The following is a 24166-nucleotide window of genomic DNA, read 5'->3' as shown; positions in this document are numbered from 1 at the left end:
ACTGCTGATTTGTGACGTTACATTCTGGAGGCTTTTGAAACTGATCATTTAATAGACACCACAAAAAACACAAATTTGTTACCAAAAATCATCTGGGTGTTTTTTTGTGTGTTGTTAAATGCCTGTTTTTAGAAGCAGTAGAAATCTAAATGGAAGTACAAAAACATGCAAAAGCTTTGCACGTTTGCACTGGTTATGCTCTAAATAACAGTGAGAAGGAGACACTGTTTGTTGCCACACTAAAAGTTTCAGATTACCTTGTAATCACAAATGAATTTGCATATAATCTCCTCACCTTTAATTAATGCATAATAATCAGTTACTAATGATTTAGAAAGTGTAAAGAGATTAATTAATAACCTTTATATGAACTACTTATTAGCTTTATTGTAAAGTGGTGCCAAATTATTTTCTTTTTCAAGCCAGTATGGATTGATTTTAATTGATCAAACAGATTAGTTATTTGCCGATTGCTCTGATTAAAGCTCTAAACACATATAAAAAACAAACACATGTCCAGGACAGACAGTGTTTGGTTCCCTGTTGCTCCTCAACAGTGGAAAATATCTGTCAATTTGGCTCAACTTTTTATTTTTTCTCTCTCTAAGTCTGAATCTCCTCCCATCCTTTCCTTTTTGCATGTTGGTTAATGTGAAGCACTCCTCTTTGTTCCTTTCTTTTCATGTCTCCTCCTGTGGATGCACAACATCAGCCTGACCCAGACTGACGTTTCACTGCCTGTTAAAAGCGGCTGTGCAGTCGGGCCGATGTGCTTTATTAAATTGGGTTTAAAAATAAGATAATACAAAACAAAAAAAAATACACATTCCCACAAGCGAGCGCTTCCCTCGCCTCCCGTAGGGCTAACCCGCGCCTGAATCCATCCATCCGTCCAGAAAACAGTTTTTCTCTCTGCTGTGTTTCGCTGCGCTGAAACGCTTCTCCATCACCGTTTAGGCAGATAATCCACCGCCTGCTTTCTGCTCGGGAGCGAAATGAGCTCAGAAAGAAGATCAACAGAAACGTCCAGGAGATCCTGGAGGGAGGCAGCTGGCCAACATCCTGAAGATAATCCTGTAGAAATAACTCACCTAGAAGAGTCACATTTCCTCTGAAGAAAAGCTCCACAGTTCACATTTTTAGCCTTTTTAGTGAGTTAAAGTTTATTTTTTGTTTATAAAATCTTCACAAAGTGATGAAAACTGTTTGCTTAGATGATTTTTGCATCAACTAAACAATAAATTGAGTTATACACTGCAAAACCACAAAATCGTACCAAGTATTGGTTTAGTTTCTAGTGCAAATATTTCAGTAAACTTGAAATAAGACAAAACCAACTGACAAATACATTTTCAGAAAAATATAGGAGTTTGTTTTAAGTCAATACTTCATTAATATTGATCTAAAAAGTACTAATTCAACTGGCAGATAATTTTACTTATAACATGAAAAAATGTCTCCTGTTAATGTTAGTGGAACTAGAACTTTTTAATATGTATCTTAATGGTTTGTTCACTTAAAATTAACGATTATATCTGCCTACAAAGTTACTTTGTCTTATTTCAAGTGTTAAGATATTTGCACTAGAAATTAGCTGAGAAATTGTGTTTTTGCAGCTAGAAAAAAATGTGACTGGAATAAATTAATGTTTACAAAATACTAGTATTATATATATAAATGAAATGAAACATTTTAATTACTTATAAACTCATTTCACTTATTTGTGCATCAAGTAAAATTTAATTATATTTTATCAGTAAAGTTAACAATGATGAATAATTAATAGAAAATTAACTAAATTTGTCTTAAGGCAAAACACTTTTTAAGTTTCAGATCATTTTTCACATTGATAATATGTGAATTTGTTGCTTTTCTTTTGTGAACTTCATGAAGATTAGATAGAACAGTTCTACTGGTTCTGGTTCTATGTGCGTCGCTCCAGTGGATCCTGTGAAGTCCTGAAGTCCTCCTCTTTGCTCCCAGATCGGATAAAACCCTCAGTCCAGCAGCAAACAGCAGAGCTGGAGGCGCCGCGCTGTGAGGTGAGGACGCTCCTCATTATGATCCCGTCCTGCTACCTAGAGATGGAAAAATCAAATCTTTATTTTTCTATTTAACTTATTAAATTTTATTTATTTGTTTGAAATTTAACTTATTTCAAATTTAAGTTATTTAAAATTTTATTAATTTACTTTTTATTGTGACATAAATAAATAAGTATTAGGATTAGGTGAACAGAGAAAACCCCTGAATGTAAAGTCTCTGGATTAATTTGCCAGTTCTACTCTTACCCTGCTCTCTATTGGCATATATTGGTTTAGTTTCTAATGGCAGTAATTATGCAGGTTTAATGACGTCATCCAACCTCCTTCTTTGGGGCGGAGCTGTGGTGTTGTGCTCCATGGCTTCGCCCATCCTATGTTTCTCCCATGGAGCGAGTCTCACTTCCTGTCAGGAGATGATTCCTGGACACATCCGCGCTCATCCCCTGGACCCAAAGCACAGCTTCATCACCTTACAAACCTCATCATCCTCATACCTGCCTGGGCAGTTAATAACAGGTACCAAATAACTCAGTCATTTAAAGTAGTTTGTTTCTGAAAAGTAGGGACAGGCAAGCTAATAGGCAACATTGTCAAGCTAACAATATCTCAGAGTTGACCTAAAAATTAATAGTCTGCTAACATTTAACTGTTTCCAATTAGCCTAGCGATAAGACTGGAGCTAGCAATAAACTGAGGCTAGCACAATCCAGCTAACAGTTAACTGACTACTCCACAGACAAAATAACTAACAATGTTATCCTAAATGCTAACAGTATTCACCTAACAGCACAGCTTACATCTAAAATGTAGATGTAAATTTAGATGTAGCTTGTAGCTAACTCTACCATGTTTCCCTGCCTGTGGGAAACACAGGCAGGGAAACACAGTGAAGCTAACACCTAGCACAGTCTAGCAGCTATCAGGAGTCTAGCTAACAGCTAATAGAGTCCACCTAGCAGCAGAGCAGAGATAGCATCTAGCCAAATTTAGCTAGCACCTAACAAATGAGTGCTAACAGCTAACATAGGCAAGCAAACACAGAAGCCAACACCATCTGTTAGCTAGCTTTCAGGAGTCTAGCTAACAGCTAACACTGTTAACAGCAAAGCTAACATCTAGCAGAATTTAGCTAAACGCTAACATGGTAAAGGTAACAGCAGAGATAAGCAAACAGAGTCTATCAGCTTTCAGGAATCTTGCTAAAAGCGACTAAAGTCTATCTAACGGCGCAACTATCATTTAACAGAATTTACCTAAAAGCTAAAATTATAAAGGTAACGGCTAACACAGGCAACTAAACAGAGTGAAGCTAACATGTAACTATGACACCTTTCAAGAGCCTGGCTTGCAACTAGCCAGTCTTCTTTTAAATTCTGTGTAGTTAACTTTAAATGAAACTCACGTTCCCTCTGTTATGCTCATTAATTGCTCTCTCGGCGCTCAGTGACTGTACGAAGCTCCAGAGACTTCATGGGTTTCCTGCTCCAGGCCCGCAGTGTTGGTGGGCAAAGGAATGGGTTTGCAGAAGGTCCTGGTATCAGGACAGAGAGACTCGGTTCACTTCTGGTGGGTGGCTCCTGGATTCGATCTCCACCAGGTACCCACACCTTACGCTGCCTGTTTGAAGGTGACACGGTCACACACTCGGACAAACAGCTAAAGAGGAACCTGTCGTTTGTGTGGAGAGCTCCTGACATGCCAAAGGGAGACATACGCTTCCAGTAAGCTGCCATTACTTGATCTCTACAAGCTATTTAGGAAACTCCAATAAACCAAAATGTTTATTTTGCCACATTTGTCTTTTAATCTGTACGCCAGCATCACTGTGGTGCAATCCTACTTCGTGTACTGGACTGGTGTTGAGTCTGCAGTGGTGCGTGATCGGAGTCCCAGTGCTTGGAGACGCAGTAAAACCAAAATGACGGACGGAGAAAGCACAATTTTTGCTGTGCAAGAGACAGTTACTGCCCAGACAGGTCGGCATTCTGTGCTCATTATTAGCTAAAAACAGTGAAAAATGAAAGTTAAGCAAATGAAAGGTGTTGTGAAATGTCATTTATTTGTCTTTGTCCTTTTTCCCTCCTTGCGCTTAAAGCTAACAGAAAAGCTACTCTTGCCTCTTTCTCTGGACGCCCTTCCAATATAAAAAATGCAACTGAGATTCTGAAATTTTTGAAAGTACAAACCAAAGATGATCACGCAACCTTAGAAACAAACAGTTCTGTGACTTGGACAACTCAAACAGTGGCTGCAAGGAGGACTTTGACTTCAGGATCTCCTCAAAGTACCACCAACGAGTCTCCTGGATTCCTCGCAGGCATGACGAAAGGGATAACAACTGAACTGTTTTCTTACACAACAACTGTCTTTCCCTTACCATCATCACCTCCTGATACTACATATACAGTTACTACAACACAGTTTCCACTGGCTTCATTTTCCACATCAAACCCTCCTGTACCCTTACAAACAGACACATGGACAAAGAGCAACGATCTCCAGATAAAATCACAGGAGCTAAAACTGAAAAACAATCCTGGAGGAAAACGTTACAAGACATTTACTGCAATACCAACCCAAGGTCCAACAGTGCAAACCTTTTTCAGTGCACATACTCCTGTAAGCCACACTTTGACAGACCCAAACAAAAACAAATCAAGAAAGTCTGAGACCTCAAGTAGCTCAGAGAAACTGGGTGGCAATGTCCCATCTAATTCCCAAATGAGGGTAGTCAAGACAGAAGTAACTCCGTCCTACCAAAGGTCTTCATTCAACTCTTCCAGGTTTCATATGGCTGCAGATCTTAAGTCCCAAACGGATACAAGTCAAACATCTGTAGGACCCACAAAACAAACCAGTTCACCTAAAAAAACAATCCCTAATGTTCATCAAACTCTGCCTATTTCTCTCCAAGGAGAAAATTCCCAATTTGACTCAACAACAGAGTCTTTTAGACCTTTTTCCCAACCACTGTCCCAAACAACAAGAGTGTTTTCCCAACCCACTGTAACTCCTCAACCAGTCACAGTCTCCTCAGGAGGAAATGATCCTACGTCTGAAGGAAATACCAAAACCATGGCCCCGGTTGTTGGTTTTGTCTCTTCAAACACTTCATCTTCTTTTTCAGCATCTAATTCAAGCAGATCTTTTGCTAGTCGCCGCAGTGAAAACTTCACATTAGTCACATCAATATCTTCCATTCATTCCCCTTCTCGCCCATCTCAGAACGAACCTAAAACAACCCCAAATCATTCAGTACCAGCATCACCTTCCCCAATCTCCATACCTCACCATTTAACCTCTGCCGAATACCAGACTTCCACTCCGCCAACGTCCTCTTCCTCTCCCAGTGCCTCCAACTATCCAACAATGCCTTCTTCTCCTACTTCAATCTCCCCAACTTTCTCTTCTTCTACTCCCTCTTTCTCAGTTACCTCACCATCTTTAAGAGTGAGTTCATCATCTTTTATTTCACCCATCACCTCCCCTAAACCAGAACCAACATCAGCGTCTCATAAAACACCAAACTCTGAGACTCGACTCACCTCACCGGCACACAGAAAGGTTGTCCATCCAAACCCCAAACCTTATCCCAACCTCAGACCAAATCATGACCAAGAGATCAACCCAAACATTCAGAACACGGATACCAAACCAAAGCATCCCTCAGATCCCGCTGACGCTCCAGACAAAGAAGGAAAGTATCCGGACATTGTCCCCAGACACAGTGCCTGGGAGCTGGGCATGCTGCTGGGCTGCTCAGCCGGGTTGGGCATGGTGCTGGTGGTCGGGCTGCGGTACGTCTACCGGCAGGCCTGCAGCAGGCGGACTGAGGTGACGCTCAACGACCGCGAGCGAGAGTACGGGAGAGGGGAGCAAGGGCTGGTTCACCTCCAGGAGTGCGGCGATTTGGTCAGAGTTAGGAAAATCAGAGAGAACAGCTTCGTGCTTCTGGCGGAGTACGATATTCTGGCATCGCCTTCAAACTGAGAGAGTGGCTCATGAAGACCGAGGTTAAACATCCCAAAGACGGATCTGGAAGAGGATTAGGACCACTAAAAAAATAAAGATTTTTCTTCACAGAATTCAGATTTTAAACTTCGAGATTAAGGTCAGAATTCAGAAGGAAAACAACGTAAGAATTCTGAGAACAAAGAATTCTGGGATGAAAGTCAGAGTTCTGAGAATTTTTACTTTTTTTGAGAAAATGAGTCAAAATTTGAATGAAAAAGAAAAAAGCTCTGAGATTAAAGTCAATTGTGAGAAGATTTTTTTTTCCTAAAAATCTCAAACCCACCAGAAGAAATTCCTTAAGAGATGGATATTATCCTTTATACCCCAAACCTGTTGCTGTAAGTCTTCCTTTATATTAGTTGATAAACTTAAGTACATTTAACATGTTTATATCATTCTTATGTTTCTATTGATATAATTAATGTTTGTTTCATGCCTATAATTGTATGACAACATAATAAAAATACTTACAAATAGGTTCCCGTCCACTACATTATTATTCCTAAGTTTAATCTGTTTTACTTGATGGCCCATTCATGTTTCACTGATCTTGTCAAAAGTAAAGAAAATTGCTAGAAAAAAACTTTTAATTTTGAAATTAAGAAATTTTCTAGAAGTGAAAATCAAAGTTTCAAAAGTCAAAGATTTGCAAGGAAAACATTTTCTACATCTTTCTAACAAATTCACAACTTTTGAAATGAATTTTTTTTCTTGAATATTTTCAAGTTTTCAAACTCTGAAATAAGTTTTTTTCTTGATTAATCTCAGAATTTGTTTTTTCTAGCAAATTTGCAACTTTTGAAACTTAAAAATTTAATTTTTCCCTCAAATTTCTGAAATTAATTTGTCATTTTCCATAAAATTTGTGACTTTTGAAACTTAGAAATTTCGTGTTTTTTATAGAAAATTTCTGAAAAATTCAGCAATTTTTCCAGCTTTTCAAACTCAAATTCCCTTGCTGTATCTAGGAAATTTCTGAGATTTTTGGCACAAATTATCTCCTTTTTCTATTTACAGTGGCCCCAATACATCATCATATCTCTGCATGCATGTAAAAATAACATTATTTTCAACTTTTAAGTCACATAAAGTTAATAATCCAGTTTATTTTCAGTGATATATGGTTTACCCCTGCAGTCTGAGACTTTACATTAGACAATAATGTTTCTTAAATGGCCTAATTTCACTTTAAACCCCCCAGATATTTCACAGGCTGATATTAGTTGCCACTTCTGCTTGCAAACGATGTGTCAGAGGCGCCATCTGTCCGGGAAAATGACGGGTCACTAAAATTAACGAGCTGCCAGTCGGATTTGTTGCCAATTTGTTGTCTAACCAGCAACTAAAAGGAATTATTCCCACTTGGATTTGTCCCGCAGCGCAAACAAAATGCTCATTAGGAATATTCCATCTTAAAACACCAGGTGCAGTGTTGCTGTGGGGCTCCATTTCATGCAGTGTGTGATAAAAATAATGTTTTATGTATTATTTCAAATAAAAAAGAACAGACTAATTGGTTAAAATCCAAGAAACATATCCAGACAGAAACTGTGGCATCATTTAAATAGGATAATAGAGACATTAAAGTGAAATAACAGGAGATAATTTTAGTTTTAACGTTTATAAATATCGGTGATTAGCTCAACACTGCCCCCTGTCTGTATAACACCAACACTGCTTCTGCTGTATTAAAAAAAGGGTCAAAGGCCAAACTGTTGTTGTTCATTTCTATATTAGATGTAACAATCCAGCATTAATTTAAACAAAACCATTTACAGTTTCTGGCAGTAAAATCTGGAAGAACCAAAGTAGAAAACAAATAACAGAACTGGTCCCAGAAACCTCACCCACATCCTGAAAATAGATCCTTTCCCCCCCAGAACTATTTTTTCCCCCTCAAAAGTTCAAGATATAAAAAAATAAAACACATTTCATTTAAATATAAAACAATACGAAGGATGGAAATGTGAGTTTTTTTCTGTTTCTGTAGAAAATAGTAACAGGCTTTGATGGCAAACAGTGAATCCCACTCTGCCACCTGGAGGTCCTAGTTGTTGTTGTTGGTCGTAACAAGGCACTTTTTGTATCCTTCCGCCGCTCAGACGCGTCAGACCGGCTGCAGGTTTGATAGTTTGATCCCCTAAAGCAGAAACAAAACGTGTCAAAACACTGATAATGATCAAACTTTTATTTGTTCTGGTGAAAGATTTTAATTAATTGTGTTTTTATTGGCGTAGTTTGATGAAGAAGGAAGAGAAGCTGTAAAAAGTGAGTGAATTTCCCACCACCAGAGAAGCTCGTTTCTGCAGCAGTGATCACAGCAGGTGAAATGTGTTACTACCAGCAGGGGGCGCTAATACACAGAACTCTCTCATTTACAGCCAATCAGAGATACAACTATTGAGACTACAAACGCCAGACTAAGAAGTTTTATTATTTTGAAATTGAGAATAACGTATATTAAGAGTTTGAAGACTGAAAAAAGTCATAAAACTGCAAGAAAAAGAGTTCTCTTAATGAGAAAAGGACATTTATAGCGTTATCAAGATCTACGATGAAGTATCAGAGCCAGACTAAGAGAAAAGAGGATAAAGTCATTACATTAACAGAATAAAGATGAAATATCTGGAAAAAAATTAGGAAAATGTTTTTAATTACTATTCTTTTATATATATATATTTTAATCTTAATCAACTGAATCATTTTTATTCTGTTTTTTTTTTATTGTTTCTATATTTTTAATTAACATTATTTTTTTGTCTATTTTATTATTCAACTGAAGCATTTTCTTATTTAAAAAAAAAAATTTTTTAATTGAATCATTTTTGAAGCCGAGTTTCCAGCATTGTTGACTCTTGAAGGTCTTAATTTGGGCTGAATGGCGCCACCTGCTGGTGGGAGGAAGCTGGATAGTCTGGGCTAATTAAATATCGGCACCAATCACTCCGACATCAAGTGTCAGCAGAGACAGTCTGCTTGGCGTCAGTCTTTACTCACTCAGCTGTGGTCTATCTCAACAACAGACTAGTCTGTCAGAGAGGACAGAAGGTCAGAGGTCAGAACTGGAGCACAGCCAGCAGCCAGGGAGCCTCCACAGCGACTGGGTTACCTTCTGTCGGCTCGTCATCCAGCTCCGGATGGTGGGCACCAGGACGGAGCCGAGCAGGATCTGGGTTGGGTGGTAGATGAGCAGCGGCACGGAGATCAGAGACAGATGCTGGTAGCCTTCAAAGACGATCTTCAGCATCGGGATTCCTGGACACACAGCCAGTGACCAGTCACGCTCACAGCAACCTGATACGGCTTTTCACGCGCCGAAAATTGTATTTCCCCTCCTTAATCTATGAATTTGAATTCATTTTGGCTAAATTTGTCCTGTGGTTCTCTCACAATGGATTCCTTATACGCTATATCTTGTCATTACTTTTGATTTGATGCCATTTACTGCAAAGCTCGTTTGTTCAGTTAAGATTAAAAACGCAGTAGTGTTGGGAGCCGACGGTACCCAGAGTGAGAGACTTGTGTGTGGAGCAGAACATGATGGCGACGGTGTCGGCGGGACTGAATCCTGATCCAGACCTGAGAGGAAAAACAGTAAGACGGCGTGTTAGGGCCACTGTAGGCAGAAAATCGAAAATATTCAACTTTTTGAACTCAGAATTTTAAAAGTTTTGTCTAGAAAATTTCTGAGATTAATCTCAGAAAAAAACCTGGGAAATTTCTGCATATCAAAAGTCGTAGATTTGCTGGTTAAAACTGGTTAGTGAGTAAAAGGAGCCAAGTGTTAATTAACAAGGAAACTGACCTGGTGGAAAAGGCGAAGGTGAGCAGCATGAAGCTGATCTGGATGGAGAAAACTGCAGAAAACAAAAGAAAGTAAGAAGTTTATAACCTCACTTTTAGCTGAATCCAAGAGGAAAACGACTTACTTTATATTAGACAGGCAAAGCTACACTTATAAAATACATGCACTTATTTTTTAAAATATATGGAATATTTACACAGAAACTTCCAGAAGTATTTGCACCTCTTGGTAAAGTCGTACACTGCAAAAACATAATATTACAAAGTATTTTTGGTCTAGTTTGGTAAGATTTTGTGTTTTTGCAGTGTATAAAAAGACTCAAAAGAAATTCACCAATCAGCACAGGCAGAGACCACTTTTTCCAATTCAAAGATGGGATTTTTCTAAATGTTTCAACTTGAGATTAATTTATTTCAAGGCTTTTAAACCATTTCTACCAGCGCTGAAAGCCAAACACCCAACAGGCTCCGCTCAGGCCTTGAATACTGACTGATGATGACGACCAGCAGCAGGCTGGTGGGGTCCAGCTCGATGTTGGGGTTGCTGAACGTGTCGCAGAACGTTGTGTAGATGATCATGAGGAGGACGGCGCTGCTAATGGCGCCGAATGGAGGCTTCCGGCGCTCCAGGCACTCCCTGAGGAAACCGCGGCACACCTGCAGGCCGAGCCGGGAGGCGTTAACAACTCGGTGTGTCTGAATTCAGGGGCTGCATCCTTCGAAAGCCGCGAATATACGACAACCGGGACAGAAAAGCTGTGAATTCGGACAGGCCTAGACTTCCGCTAGCTGCCTAGCCTTCAGCTAGCTGTTTAGCCTCCACCGCAGCATTACTCATGTTGCCTAGCAACCGTGTCAGAGCGGCAAAGTGGAAAGAAAAGGCTGTCCGTTAACTTTAATCAGTTAAACCTATTTGCTCAGGAAACCAATAAATACTTAAGTAAAACAGACGTTATGCAGGTAGATATTATCTGACTGAATCTGTGTTTCACTTACACTCATTGGTGAAAGCTTGCGGGAGTTTGAAAACGATGTGCCGGGAGTCAGGCGTTCTCTCACGGTATACCGAACCTGACAGCTGGCGGTGACGTCTCCGAAAATGTCGGAGCAATATTGTCATTAGGTGATGTATTGATCAACTGAGCAGATATTTGAGATTTACACAGCTATATTACCGCCTAAAAACATTGTAAAAGTTCATGTTGTGTCATAGTGTAACATAGCAAAATAATTTGACGCTTTTCACCGCCATTGGCGCTTTGCCTCAACACTCTGTTTGGACCCGCAATGAATCATGGGATATGGTGGTCCGTGAAGGATACACCGAACCCATCCTTCAAATCTGGGGAACAGAAGGACGCATTTGGAGGAGTCTTCATATTCGGACAGGCTTTATCGCCGCGCTATGATGTAATCGGCCGACAAATGCGGCCGAAGAAGGACGCAGCCCTGAATACGGATACGGTTCAAAGGAACAAAGCCGCCGGGGCTCAAAAACATCTTCCTACCTGACCCAGGATCAGCGGAACAACAACCGTCATGAAGAGCTGAGAGAAGATGGAGGTGAAGGGAACAGAGGAGGAAGAGCCGAGCTGCAGGAGGAGGAGGAGAGAAACCAGGAGAAACAAAATGAATAAAAACGGAAAAACCTACAGAGTGGACTGAGAAGGAAGAGCACCGATTATTTACTGCAGCAATTTAACGTGTAGTTTTAGTATTCTGGTTGTTCCCATGATGTGTTTGATCACAATTTAGGAGAAAAAAAATCAACAGAATCAAAACAGTAATAAAGAACTCAAAACACTGCAAAAACACAACATCTAATTTCTAGTGCAGATATATTAGTACACTTTAAATAACTTGCAAATAAATTTTCAGCAAGATATACAATATTTCTTTAAGATTGATTAAAAGTGATGGTTCTAGTATTTCACTTGTAACAAAACATTTTTCCCATGTTATAAGTGAAATAATCTGCCTTTGGAAATAGTACCTTTTTCCTCAGTTTTAGCCAAGTATTGACTCTAAATAAGCTTCTATATCTTGCTGCAAAGTTACTTGCAAGTTATTTCAAGGGTACTAAGATATTTGCAGTAGAAAGTAGACCAAAGTTACTTAGGAATATGTTGTGTCTTTGCAGTGATTAGAGCAAAAATTATTCAAAATACAAGATCAACAAATTTAATTATGTAAAGACCAACAGGAGCATCTTTTAAGCTCAGTCTATAATAATTTGAGTAATTTTCTGGTTTGTAAGCATTTTTTGTGATTAGAAAAAGATATCTAAAGCTGCAGTCTGTAACTTTTACTTAAAAATATATGCTGTTTACATATTTATTAAAACTATGAATTAGTCCTCTGCCTTCTCTCAGAGCTAACTACAAACAACCAATCAGAGCCAGGAGGCAGGTTTTAGCGCTGCCAATCATCCTCTGGGTGGTGCTGCTATGCTGCAGCCAGCACAGCGTGTTGTGAATGCTAAGGCTAGTTAGCATAGCCAACGGTTTTCCTATAACAGTAGGTTGTTTCTTTTCAATTAGCATTTTTATCGATGCATTCACTTGGTTGATTGACAGCGCTAAGACCCTCCTCCTGGCTTTGATTGGTTGTTTCGGTCAGTGCATTTCTTCAGACGGCACTAGTAGCTCACGGAGGAGGTGGAGGAGATCAAACTTTTCACAGATTATCTGTATCATAAACTGTCACATTTTATGAAAGTTACTGCAGCTTTAAGAGAAATAATGTCTGAATTGGACAGAAAAATCTGTCATTAACATCTGAGAGATTTAGAGAGGTTTGGAAAGGTAAAACAGATAAATCTAATCTAATCCAGATGAACAGATTCCTACCAACGAATGCTGATATGAAATAAGCTTCAGGGTGTGAACACTTATGCAACCAGGAAGTTACACCTCTTTTACCTAACAGAAAACCAAATACAAGTTATTTTTCACCTTCTCAACAATAATTAGTTAAGATATTTTATTAACGGTGACCTATTAACCGTAGAGCCGACTTAACATTCTGTTTTTGAAATGGCTCAAACACTAATTTAATGTCAAAAAACAACTGGGTATTTTTTTAAGCCCTTCAACTGTTTTTAGAAGCCCTTGAGACCCGAATGGAAGTACAAAATAATTTTGAAAATGTGAATTTTGCATAATATGTCCCCTCTAGAATATTTTTATTAAACAAAGTGGTCACATTTTTTGTAGGAAATGGACGTATAAACTGTGGAAACTTAAAACTTAAGAAGGAATTTGTATGTTTGTCTTTTTTTGGGGATCAATTGAAAGAAAAAAAGATCTAAATGAATCCATCATCACCAGTAAGAACAGGACATGTTCTTAGAGTTGCTGTATTTAGTCAAGTTTCATAATTGAATTATTTTGTGTAAAACTAAAGAAAATCCAAAAAGATGAATACTGTGTGTTGTGTCTGACATTTTGCATTGTAAAAACATTTCCCAAAAGCTTTACTGAGAACATTGTCAACACATGACAAATGTTTGATGACTTACAAAGAGCAGCAGCAGCAGCGGAGTCACCACGATCCCCTGCAGGACAAACAGAAAGCATTAGAGTCCGGCCCGCTCCGATACGGCCCCCTACCCGACCCGACCCGCTCCTCACCAGGAAGCTTCCAAACGCCGAGTTAAAGATGGCCGCCGCCTGGAGACAGAGAGCAAGCGGTCAGCAGGGAGACAGCAACAGGCAGACTCACCAATCGCCTCTCGGGCCGAACCGACTCGGTGTGAGCGTCACCTCGTTCCCCCCGACTGCTTTGGTCAGAATGACGGCGGAGGAAACCGGAGGGGGCATGCAGCTCACCGTCTGTAACCTAGGCAACGACAACAGGAAGAGGGTCAACTGGACGAAAAACATTCACATCTACACATAAGAAATGGTGCTCTTAGCAGTTTTGAGTGTTTTTATGCAATATTACCATTAAATCTCTACAGCAGAAGGCTTTTAAAGGGGCGGTGTTTTGTAAAATCGACTATTTTCAGCTTTACATCATGTGATAACATTGTTCCCTCATCAAAAACACACCGAGACGGAAGGAGCTGATGATATGAACCTTGTAGATTAAAAATAAAGAGAAAAATTAGTACATTTTCTCCAAAAAAAAAAAAAAAAACCCTCAGAAATTTGAAAATTAATCCCAAACATTTTCTAGAAAAAAATTTGGAAATGTTTATGTTTCAAAAGTAAAAATATTTAGAAAACTTTTGACTTTCAGAGTTTCAAATGTCAACAACAAAATGCGTTTTTGCTTTTTTCATTTTGTGTTTTGTTTGTTATTTTAGTGTCGTGTGTTTTCTTTGCTTTACTTGTGAACTGAAACTTTAAAAATGACCAAAATAAACAAATATATCTTCTCCTTTTCAGCAAAATTGTAAAGCGCATACAGAAAGAAAACCAACTGAGTTCCGCTTGATTTGCCATAGGTAACAGGGCTGGGGTTGCTAGGTAACAGGGCTGGGCTTGGCTGGGGTTGCTAGGTAACAGTGCAGTGCCCATAGAAGGTGAGTTAAATTTCTGAAACAGTTCATTTTCCAGACAAATGAAAACATTATTTTATTGATAAAAAAGCAGGTTGGTTGGTTTTTTTTAAGCATTTGTGCCGTTTTTACAAGCAGTTGAGACCCAAATGGAAGTTTAAAAACATGAAAAAAGTTAATTTCACATAATGCTGAGTCATCTTTTTGGTATTTTCTAATGCTGCTGCTGCTGTTTTAGCACTGAGGCCCCAAAAGAAAAACACAGAGCTTCAACCTGAACGTTATGTAAAGTTTGGACGTTGCTCCTAAACTCGCACAGAGAATCAGCTGTATTAACCGTGACTGTGGCTCTTTGTGTTCGGCCCTCAGGTACAGCTTAGACCCGGACAGAGCGACCCATTCACGCACACGCACACACACACACACACTGTACCCTTTGAGCAGCCACTGGTCGATGGAGGTCAGCGCCAGGACCTGCAGCAGCAGCCAGACGACCAGGGGGAAGAAGACCAGTGTGAACGACTGGACGAAGAAGTGGAGGCGAACGTGGAACAGCGCATTCCTCAGCTCCTAACAGGAAAAAAACCAGACGTGATGATGGGATGTTTCTGAGCTGCACCTGAAGGCATCGCAGCACTGACTCTCACCTCCGTTTTCAGAGACAGGCCGCTGTTGAAGAATATGAGGGAAACGGCGATGTAGGCGATGGTGACCTCTGGCCTTAGTGGACCTGGCAGGCAGGAAGAAGGAGGTGCTAGTTTACCCTGGTAACCATGGTAACAGTCCAAATCATTAGCTGCTAAACCTTCAGTTTATGTTGTTCTAATGCAGTGGTGTCCAAACATTTTGCCCTGTCAAATCTAAATTAATGGTGGGCTAGAAAAATCCTTAAATCAGAAATGCAAAAATGTGTTTACTGTAGTTTTTAGTTTTACCTGCTCAACAATAAACATTTTTAAATTCAATTTGTAAATCATTAAAGATACAAGACATAAAAACGCTGCAGACGTTTGCCTTATTAAAAGGGAAAACATGCTATTTCCATTTTTTTGGGGTCATCAATTGTTTTCTGCCTAATAATAATAATAATAATAATAATAATAATAATAATAATGAATAAATCACAAATGTCAAAATATTTTCAAAAAGTGGTTTTGTTTTCAATGATTGAATGTTATTGGATGGAGAACACTCCACACATTTTAGATTTCATTCATATGAAAATTTAAAAAGGTAGGAATAGATTCATATTTCTATGTTTTTGTAAATCGAAGTGAAAATTTTCGAGGAGCACCTGAAGGCAGCACAACAGTAGCAGCACAGCAGGTTATCTTATCTACAGGTGAGGCTGAATTACATTATATTACTTATTTATCAGTATTTGTTTCACTACTGTTGAGATAAACAATCTCCGACGCAATATTAATTCTGAAGCTGTCCTCAGATTAAATATGAATATCCCCAGACTGATTCTTCTTATAAAAACTAAAAGATAAAAGTACTGAAAGGAGTGTTGACACTCCCGTTGAATGCAACGTGTCACTAGGATCCAGGTAGGAGGAAACATTTCAGCGTCTTCCAGATAAATTGGGATTCAATTCAGATTTATATTCAGCTGAGCTCTCCGTTTCTAGCATTTAAAGTTAGAAACTCTAGACTCATTCAAAACTTTCAACCAACCGCTCCGAACTCCGCTCACCTCCTTTAACACCGACACCGGGCAGCAGTTTGGCCGACAGGATGACCAACACTATCCCGATGATGAACCACTCCTTCCGCAGCCTCGTCAGGAGGCCCATGATTCAGCTGCCGGGGCTCAGCCTACGGCCTCCCAGCCGGCCCTCCTATCGCAGCAGCCGGGCTCAAGTTTCTGCAACCTGCCGCTGCTTTTTCCTTCCCGGAGTTCAGTTGGAAAACACCAACGGAGCAACAGGAGCTACTTCCGGACACGTGGGCTGTGACGTCAACGTAATGACCGAAGAAGAGGCGCACAATAACTTGAGGTAACAAATGTTTGAAAATATAAAAAATATACAGAACACAGTTTAGCCAAAATAAACCACACAACCGTTTACGTTTGCAACTGCAGAACAACGTTTATAACTGAAAATACCGGATACAATCTTAAAACCGAAATTTGTCCCTTAAAAATAAGAGCGTTAAATCTAAAACCGGAAGTTAATCAATGAAGTAAAAACGATATGCGCCCAGAAGGGATAGAACTTAATTTAGGGTTATTCAAAAATGATATAGTGAATATATTCAAACTATAAAGAATGTAATAGTATAAATTAAATGCAAATATTTTAATTTACTAAAATTAAGTTTGAACTCTATTTTAAATACAATTAAATCATACAAGAGGAGAAATGTTAACAGTATTACATTTAAAGTCAAATTAATAATAAAAAATAACAGGAACAATAATTGTTCAATAAATATTTGAATTTAAAATTAAAATACAAAAAATATGTTAGTATTACTATTTTCATCAGCAGTTTATAACTTATTTACACTATAAAACTATTTAAAATGAAATAAATAATGCAATTCAACAAGATAGAAACAGTAAAATTGTGAAATAAGAAAATAATTGAAACTAAATGAATAATATATCAAATATTTGTGTAAAATCTGATAGAGAGTTAATTAATTAATTAAATTTATTTTTACTAATTCTATTAATAGTTTACAGGGGTAATATTTGAATGAAAACATTAATAAAATGAAAATAAACTAAGTAAAAATAATTGGAAAGTACTGCAACAAATAAATTGCAGCTGCAATTAAAATAAAACTTACAAAATATAAAATATTTTAAAACAGATTTTACATTATAACAATTTATGTAAGAAAAACAAACAAAAAGCAAAAACAATAAAAAACAACTAGATTATACACAGCGAACAAAACATTATGACCAAAAAACATTGGAGTTTAAACATTTATTTTGTTGGTCCATTGACACCTGGCACATGTTCATAGAGTTGAAACTGAAAACCAAAAAGTTTCCAGACACTTTAATAAAGATAAACGGAATCAATATAAATAAGCTGAATACTGTTAGATCACATCATCTTAATAACTGCAGGTAATTTAACTCTCATTAGCCTCAGTAGAAATAGAGGAGGTTGGAATTTGCTGATCAATGAAAGAGTTTTAAATTATTTTCAGATGTGAAGTCTTGCCATTCTGTTAATTTATTATTTCTTGAACAAGATAAGTGGTTGGCAATACGTGGAGACAAATAACAATAATAATAATAATCTATGTTTTTGTTTGTTTTTCTCCTTCCTCTCAACAACCAGCTGCTGAATGTTAATTTCTGAACCCTCAGCAGAAGTCCTGGTGTCCTCTGGTCTCCTTCCAGTCCACCAGCCGTTTCACAGAGGTCAGTGAGGGCGTCTCCATCTCAGAGTTGTAGCTCTTGATGAGAGAGTGGGCGCTTGTATGACCCAGCTTCACCTGAAAGAGGTGACAAAAAACGGGCAAATTGTGAGATATCCCCTGCCGTTACTTGTAGTTTTGGTGTTCCTCAGGGATCTACACTCACACAGCTGTTGTTTAGTTTTAAAATAAATGACCTTCGAACTGTATCCAAAAAGTCTGAGGATGCATTCACACCAGTCCGGTTTAGTCTGCTTTAATCAAACTGTGGTTCTTTTGCCTAGAAGGTTTGGTTCGTTTGGGGAAGTGTGAACGTGTGATCGGACCAAAGCAGCGAACTCTGGTCAATCTACAAACCATCGTCTCCGTTCGGTTGAAGTGAACTCTGGGGCAAAACAAAAGTATATGAGAATGCCAAGCGGACCGGAGACCGCTCCAAAAGCAGGAAGTGGACTACAGTGCAGGGCATTCTGGGTAAATACAATTAAAACAAACATGTTTTGTATTTAATGCAAACACAGCAATAGCGAAATTGTGTTTTTATGTCAGCGTAAAATTGTTTTGTGCACATTTGTAATAGAAATGCAGCTGCGGTTTCCTGGTACCGAACAAACGTCGCCAGATGTGACTTTAAAAAGTTTCACCTGTGCTTTGTGCTGCAGAACCACCTCTCTGGCGGTGCAGGCAGCTTTGTAACTCTGCAGGAAGTATTCACACGATTTCAGAGGCCGATTCTGCAGAAAGAGGCAGATGAAATCATCTCTGAACTGACAGGATGTAAAAATAATAACCAGCTTAGCGTGTCTCAGTTTGGTACCACGTCGCTGTAGATGCAGCCCAGAGTCAGGCTGATGTCCGCCAGCCGCTCCTGCAGGTTGCTGCTATGGCACAGATCAGCTGCCTTCTCCAGCATCTTAATACACTCCTCGATGTTTCCTTCGCTATTGGAAAAATAAAAACCTTTAAACCAACACTTTGATGAGCTGTTGTAGTTTTTTTCCTGGCGAAGCTGATTATTTTATGAGATTTTTGGCAGTATGAGTGATACCAGTACTGATATTGATACTTTTTGTTATTTAATTTTCATATATCGTTAAACTTCTGACCTTTAAGTTCTTTTGTAGTTTTTCCTTTGGGTTGTTTTATTAAAACCTAGGGCAGAATTTGGACAAAGTTCTTATATTGCAAAAATAAAAATAAAAAATCAGAGTATTTGTGGTCTAGTTTCTAAGCAGATATCTTAGGTTTAACTTGAAATAAGACAAAACTAACAAACAAGCAACTTTTCTCCAGACCTACTGCAGCTCCACCAGCAGGGGGCGATATGGATGTGAAGTATAATCATATTTTGTGCAACAATTGTAATAATGATAAAAGTGAAGATAAAAACTATTCACTACCTTTTTCAAGTTTCTGATTGGCTATGACTGCAGAACGCAGAAAACCAGAGCCAATCACAGCCAATCAGGGCCAACTACAGCCAATCAGGGGCAACTACAGCCAATCACAGCCAATCAGGGCCAACTACAGCCAATCAGGGGCAACTATAGTTAATCACAGCCAATCAGGGCCAACTGCAGCCAATCAGGGGCAACTACAGTTAATCACAGCCAATCAGGGCCAACTACAGCCAATCAGGGCCAACCAACCAGGTTAAATCAGGACCAAGTCAATAACTCCTTAGTAACGATAGAAAGCATTTGTTTCCCATGAAGTTTTTTCACTTACAACAAGACATTTTCCCCATGTGATAAGTGAAATAAAGTGCCAGTGGAACTAGTAACTTTTATTCAATGTTAAGAACTTACTGACTAAAACAAGCTCCTATATCTTACTGAAAAGTTACTTGTACGTTAGTTTTGTCTTATTTCAAGTGCACTAAGATATTTGCACTAGAAACTAGACAAAAATACTTGGTAAAATTTTGTGTTTTAACAGTGCAGGTATCTACAAAATATTTTAATGGCATATTAAGAAAAACAAAACAAATGTTAGTGTGTTTTTTTCCTAAACAAGCAAAGAGCAAATCAAACGAAAAAACTTTTGGAGGTGAAGCTGAGGTACTGCGAAACAAAAATAAAACAAAACTTAGCAAAATAAAATGTATTTTTATTCTACTAGAAGGTTTTGGATCAAACTTGACTTCTGTTTGAAACGTGTCATCATTTCATCCCACAGCACGATGCAGCCACCACCACTAGTTGGATGAAAGCTGGAGCCAGGCTTCATTCTTTCATGACTGGAAACGTCTGTGATGATGTCGGTGTTCGTACCTTTCTAAGGACTTGGCTATGGCCTTGTAGGACTTCACCAAACCTTTAACGTCTTGCAGATAGCCAAAGAGTTCCACGCAGGTGTTGAAGAGCTGGGTGTCATTTATAAAAGACACTCATTAATTTATTTTCGTCTGCTGAATAATGTTTCTGTTGCCAACTAAAGTTCAGGTTTCCTGCTTTGATACCTTCATGGCTGCTTGATGATCTCCTGAACTCTGCAAGCCCATTCCTTCCCTGAAGAACGACTCCGCCTCCACCGACTTGTCGCCGCCTGAAACAAACCAGATCACATTCAGACTCATGAAAAAATGCTTAAGTTAGGTTTCAAATAAGTAAATTTCGACCAAAAACTTAGAAATTTTCAGAAAAACTTAAAGATTTTCCAGAAACATTTAATTCTGAAAGGATTTCACAATCGGCAGAACCGAGCAGACGGAAATCTCTTTATCTAAGAATAATTTTTGTGGAAAAACTTTAATAAACATGTTTTGAATAGACTATAGACCTTTACTAACCTGTACAAGGAAGCATAACAGGTCACCTTTACATTTTTAAACTCCAGGATAGAACAGAGGAAAAGGGACGGCCTAATAATAATATCACAAAACGTTTGTTATTATTTTCTTCTCTCCCTCTTTTTCTCCATTCTGCCCAAAATATCTGTGACCCTCGGTTAATCAGGGGATATTAGAGAAAAGCAAAATAATGCAAATCAGACCATAATTGCCAGGATAAGAGAAAATAAAGTATAACCCAACCTACAGAAACAGTTTTATTGTTTTTGTTACGACACCGTTTGGTTATGTTCTGTGTTTTGTCTTTATCCTAAATATCCTTCATTTCTTTGTTCTAATTTAATTTTGTTGCTGTTATTCGTTTTCTTATCCGGTTATTTATTTTGCAGATCAACACCTCTTTCTGTTGGTCTGCAATGTTTGTTTTCTGTGCACTAACTGGTGAATTAGTGTTCGCTCCGTGTTCCCCCCCCTCACCCTCGATCGCCATCTTGGATCCCAGCTGCAGCAGCATCGTGGCCGTGTCGTACTCCTGCGCTGCGAGGTAAGCTTCACCCAGCAGGCTGTAGATTTCCCCCAGCTCCCTGCAGCCCCAGAGCCTCAGCGGCTGGCCCTCCGAGTCCAGCCAGCCTCCGTCCTCCGCCTGCTTCAGGGCCCTCTCCGCGTGGTCCCTCGCCTCCACCAGGTCGCCTGGGGGACGGGACACAACCGTGAACGTTTGGCGTTTCTTCAGGCGTAACGGCGCCTGTGTGGCGGCTACCTTGCTGCCGGTACAGCTCAGCCAGGTGGAATCTGGCCTCCGTGGCGGATTTGGACCGGCCTCCGAACACTCTGTCAGCGCAGCTGTGGTAGAAGTGGAAGCTGAGCCAGATGTCCATCGGATGGGTGAAGTAGCGACCCAAATGCAGCCGCTCCTCACACACGACTGTCCAGGAACCTGCACAAAAAAAAAACCTTCATTACTTCAACTAAAGTAGGGCTGAAACGATTAATCGATCATTAAAATAATCATCAACTAGTTTAGCAATCGATTAATTGTTAACTGGACTGAAAGAACAACACAGGCAGAGCAGTAATTATTAATCAATTAATGTGATGATTAATCATCAAAATGCTTTGCTATTGCATTTTAGGCTTTAAAATATTTATCTTGTTATTTGGTTATTTGCATATTTTGTTTATTGCCAATATTATATAAAACAGACTGAACTGAAAAACCCACAGACTGTCCCGATTCTTGCATCTGATTCGTCGATTAATCATCTGAATATTTTGATATTGCATTTTAGGCAATAAAATACTTATTTCCTTATTTAAAAATAAATTGAATTATGTGTTCATTTGCATCATTGAAGTATTTCTAATATTGTGTAAAAATACCTTAAATAATAAATCTGCAGATTGTGACAATTTTTATTTCTGATTAAATTGACAATCATCAATCAAATATTGATTGATGATTGTCAGAATGTTTTGTTGTTGAATTTAGGCAATAAAATATGTATTTTGTTATTTTGCGTCTTTTGATGCATTTCTAAAAAAAATGTTGAATCAAAAATACAAAGAATTTGTCAATTTCTTGTATCAGACTAATCGATTAATCGTCAGAACAATCGATTAGCCAGTTAGTAAAATAATTGTCAGTCCAGCTCTGAACTGAAGCTAGATGATTTCACATCCAAGGTTCTTCTGAATCCAGATTAGATTTTTCACAAAAACAAAACTAAATCTAGAAAATCTTGGTGTCTAACTCCAGATGAACGTTTCCTTCCTCTCCTCACCGTCCCTTTCTGCTTTCTCTGCCCGGCACAGGTGCAGCCGGATGGTCTCCAGTTTCTCCCGCTGCTCCCCCAGCGGGGGCTCCTGCAGCCGGGGCGATCTGGGCGGAGCGTTGGCCCTCTGCTCCAAATCAAAGCTCAGCAGAGTGAAGAGCTCCGAAAACGACCTGAAACTCAGACACGGATCAGTCAGCTGAGCCGACATGCGATCAGTAAGTCAGGGTGACAGCAGGGAGGGGAAGGCTACCTGTGGTAGCCATCCTGCAGCATCTCCACACACATGTACTGCTTCGGAGTGTTTCTGAACCTGAAAAACAGGAAAGGATCAAACGTCAACCCTCGTAGAACCAGAAAACAGTCCTGATGTTGTTTCTGCTCTGATCATTAAAACATCACAGTTCATGTTGCCGTTTTCTCTCTCTCTCCTTCTCTCTGCTGCTCTTTTCTATCCTATAGAAACTATCCCTGGCTCAGTGTGTCTCCATTTGTTCCTGTTCCATGGAAAGTTCTCCAGGCTCAGAGCTTCTTTCTCTACATGCGTCTTTTTCCTTGGTTGGGCCATCAAAGAATCTATTGCAGCCAGACACTTTGTGTAATCTCTGCTTTCCTTTCTTATAGAAAGTACACCTGGCTCAGTGTCTGTGTTTAATTGTCTCTCTTTTTCCTGGTTGAAGATTTTGCCAGCTTTATTGCTGAACTATTTTCCTTCCTTATTGAAAGTACACTTGGCTCAATGTGTGTTTCATAGTCCTTTTTGTAAAAAAGAAAGTACTACAACCTCAGTTCTTCTGTGTGTGTCTTTGTCCCAGTCAAAGCTGTTTCTGTCTTAAACTCAGTGGTACTTTGTCTCTCATGTAGAAAGTGCACCTGTCTCAATGTATCAATGCAGAGCATTGTATTAGTGCTCTGTATCTTTTCTCTAAATGCTATTCTATCATGAAATGGATTTCTCTGCATTGTGGAATCTGACCTGCATGTGTTTAACCAGATCAATGGTCGTATTGAGATCAATTTGAATCATATTGTATTTTATATAGAGTTGATCTTACATATTTGTGGACGTCTCTTAAATTACTGCTAAATAATGTCGAATTAGTAGGTGGCTATTTTTGTCAGCAGAGGGCGCTGTAACTCTTAAAGCAATATTCTCATCTTCTAATAGTTTTTAGTTGCAGATCTTAGTGGAAGATCAGGATTTATCAGGTCCTGGTCTACATGTTTGTTAAAGTTGAAGGTTTTATACGTTTCTTCTCTTACAGTTGATTGAAACCTCCAAAACTTTCATCCAATCTGCATTTTGATTTTTTTAAAACCACAGCAGTCTTGAACATCAGTTTTTAAATGTGTAATTTTGAAAATATCTGATAATTAATGGATTTTTGACAGTGAAAATAACATTTAAATATCCTCTCTTTGCCTTTGGAAGACGTAGAAATAACATAAAAGAAAGATGGAGGATCCATTATTATGGACGCATTCCATTTCACCTCGTTTATAAATAACTAGAAGCAGACTATGACTGTATATTTTTACCAAAAACTGTTTTTCAGTATTTTGCTTCCTGGACTTTTACACATTTTAAACTCTCAAATTATTTATTTCCTGTAAACACTGATGGAAAACTGCCAACAGTTAGTTATTCTGGACTCACAAAGCTATTTCCTTTCTGGAAAGGATCGATGACTCCGAAACCTTTCTGTTCCTGAATGTCTCCATCACCTGCTTTATCCTGCTGGCACACAAATAATAAAGTTTAATTAAAGTATTAGCAGAGATAATTCTGATAATTTGAGGCAGATCTCAACCCAAATCTATCCTCAACTTCTCTCTCTGTGTAAAGAGA

General features: G+C 38.8%; 3 protein-coding genes and 1 long non-coding RNA gene across 6 annotated transcripts; 2 read left to right on the top strand and 2 right to left on the bottom strand.

Annotated features, from left to right (window-relative positions):
* The first annotated feature begins 2350 nt into the window (after nucleotides 1-2350).
* On the top strand, nucleotides 2351-6540 carry reeld1 (reeler domain containing 1). Its single transcript, XM_088015728.1, has 4 exons — nucleotides 2351-2561; nucleotides 3490-3766; nucleotides 3864-4021; nucleotides 4141-6540. Exons 1-4 carry the CDS (start codon nucleotides 2351-2353, stop codon nucleotides 6033-6035), a joined length of 2541 nt encoding a protein of 846 aa, XP_087871854.1. The 3' UTR covers nucleotides 6036-6540.
* A 1232-nt stretch (nucleotides 6541-7772) lies between these two features.
* slc10a7 (solute carrier family 10 member 7) lies at nucleotides 7773-16308 on the bottom strand. Of its 3 annotated transcripts, XM_015005308.2 has the most exons (13): nucleotides 16067-16308; nucleotides 15015-15097; nucleotides 14801-14937; nucleotides 13628-13703; nucleotides 13496-13534; nucleotides 13384-13419; nucleotides 11372-11455; nucleotides 10355-10520; nucleotides 9865-9916; nucleotides 9565-9638; nucleotides 9169-9314; nucleotides 9057-9088; nucleotides 7773-8199 (listed from the first exon to the last, which is right to left on the bottom strand). In XM_015005308.2, the coding sequence occupies exons 1-12, from the start codon at nucleotides 16164-16166 to the stop codon at nucleotides 9068-9070; spliced, it is 1014 nt and encodes a 337-aa protein (XP_014860794.1). In that variant the 5' UTR covers nucleotides 16167-16308; the 3' UTR covers nucleotides 7773-8199; nucleotides 9057-9067. The 3 variants fall into 3 exon arrangements, with proteins under 3 accessions (XP_014860794.1, XP_014860793.1, XP_014860792.1); XM_015005307.2 differs by lacking the exon at nucleotides 9057-9088; XM_015005306.2 differs by lacking the exons at nucleotides 7773-8199; nucleotides 9057-9088 and having other exon boundaries at nucleotides 9109-9314.
* LOC148154293 (uncharacterized) lies at nucleotides 16240-18725 on the top strand. Its single transcript, XR_015766135.1, has 2 exons — nucleotides 16240-16370; nucleotides 17676-18725. It is a non-coding gene; the product is annotated as an uncharacterized LOC148154293 (long non-coding RNA).
* Nucleotides 17298-24048, bottom strand: ttc29 (tetratricopeptide repeat domain 29). The gene is made up of 10 exons (XM_015005303.2): nucleotides 23975-24048; nucleotides 22571-22630; nucleotides 22327-22490; nucleotides 21306-21482; nucleotides 21023-21235; nucleotides 20216-20301; nucleotides 20028-20119; nucleotides 18572-18695; nucleotides 18399-18488; nucleotides 17298-17832 (listed from the first exon to the last, which is right to left on the bottom strand). The coding sequence occupies exons 1-10, from the start codon at nucleotides 24037-24039 to the stop codon at nucleotides 17701-17703; spliced, it is 1203 nt and encodes a 400-aa protein (XP_014860789.2). The 5' UTR covers nucleotides 24040-24048; the 3' UTR covers nucleotides 17298-17700.
* Nucleotides 24049-24166: the final 118 nt, after the last annotated feature.

This window comes from Poecilia mexicana, unplaced genomic scaffold (assembly GCF_051168715.1).
Source record: "Poecilia mexicana isolate PSO_F unplaced genomic scaffold, ASM5116871v1 scaffold_18, whole genome shotgun sequence".
Taxonomy (NCBI): Eukaryota; Metazoa; Chordata; class Actinopteri; order Cyprinodontiformes; family Poeciliidae; genus Poecilia; species Poecilia mexicana.
Note: the sequence above shows the minus strand (reverse complement) of the source record. Positions and strands in the feature narration are given on the sequence as shown.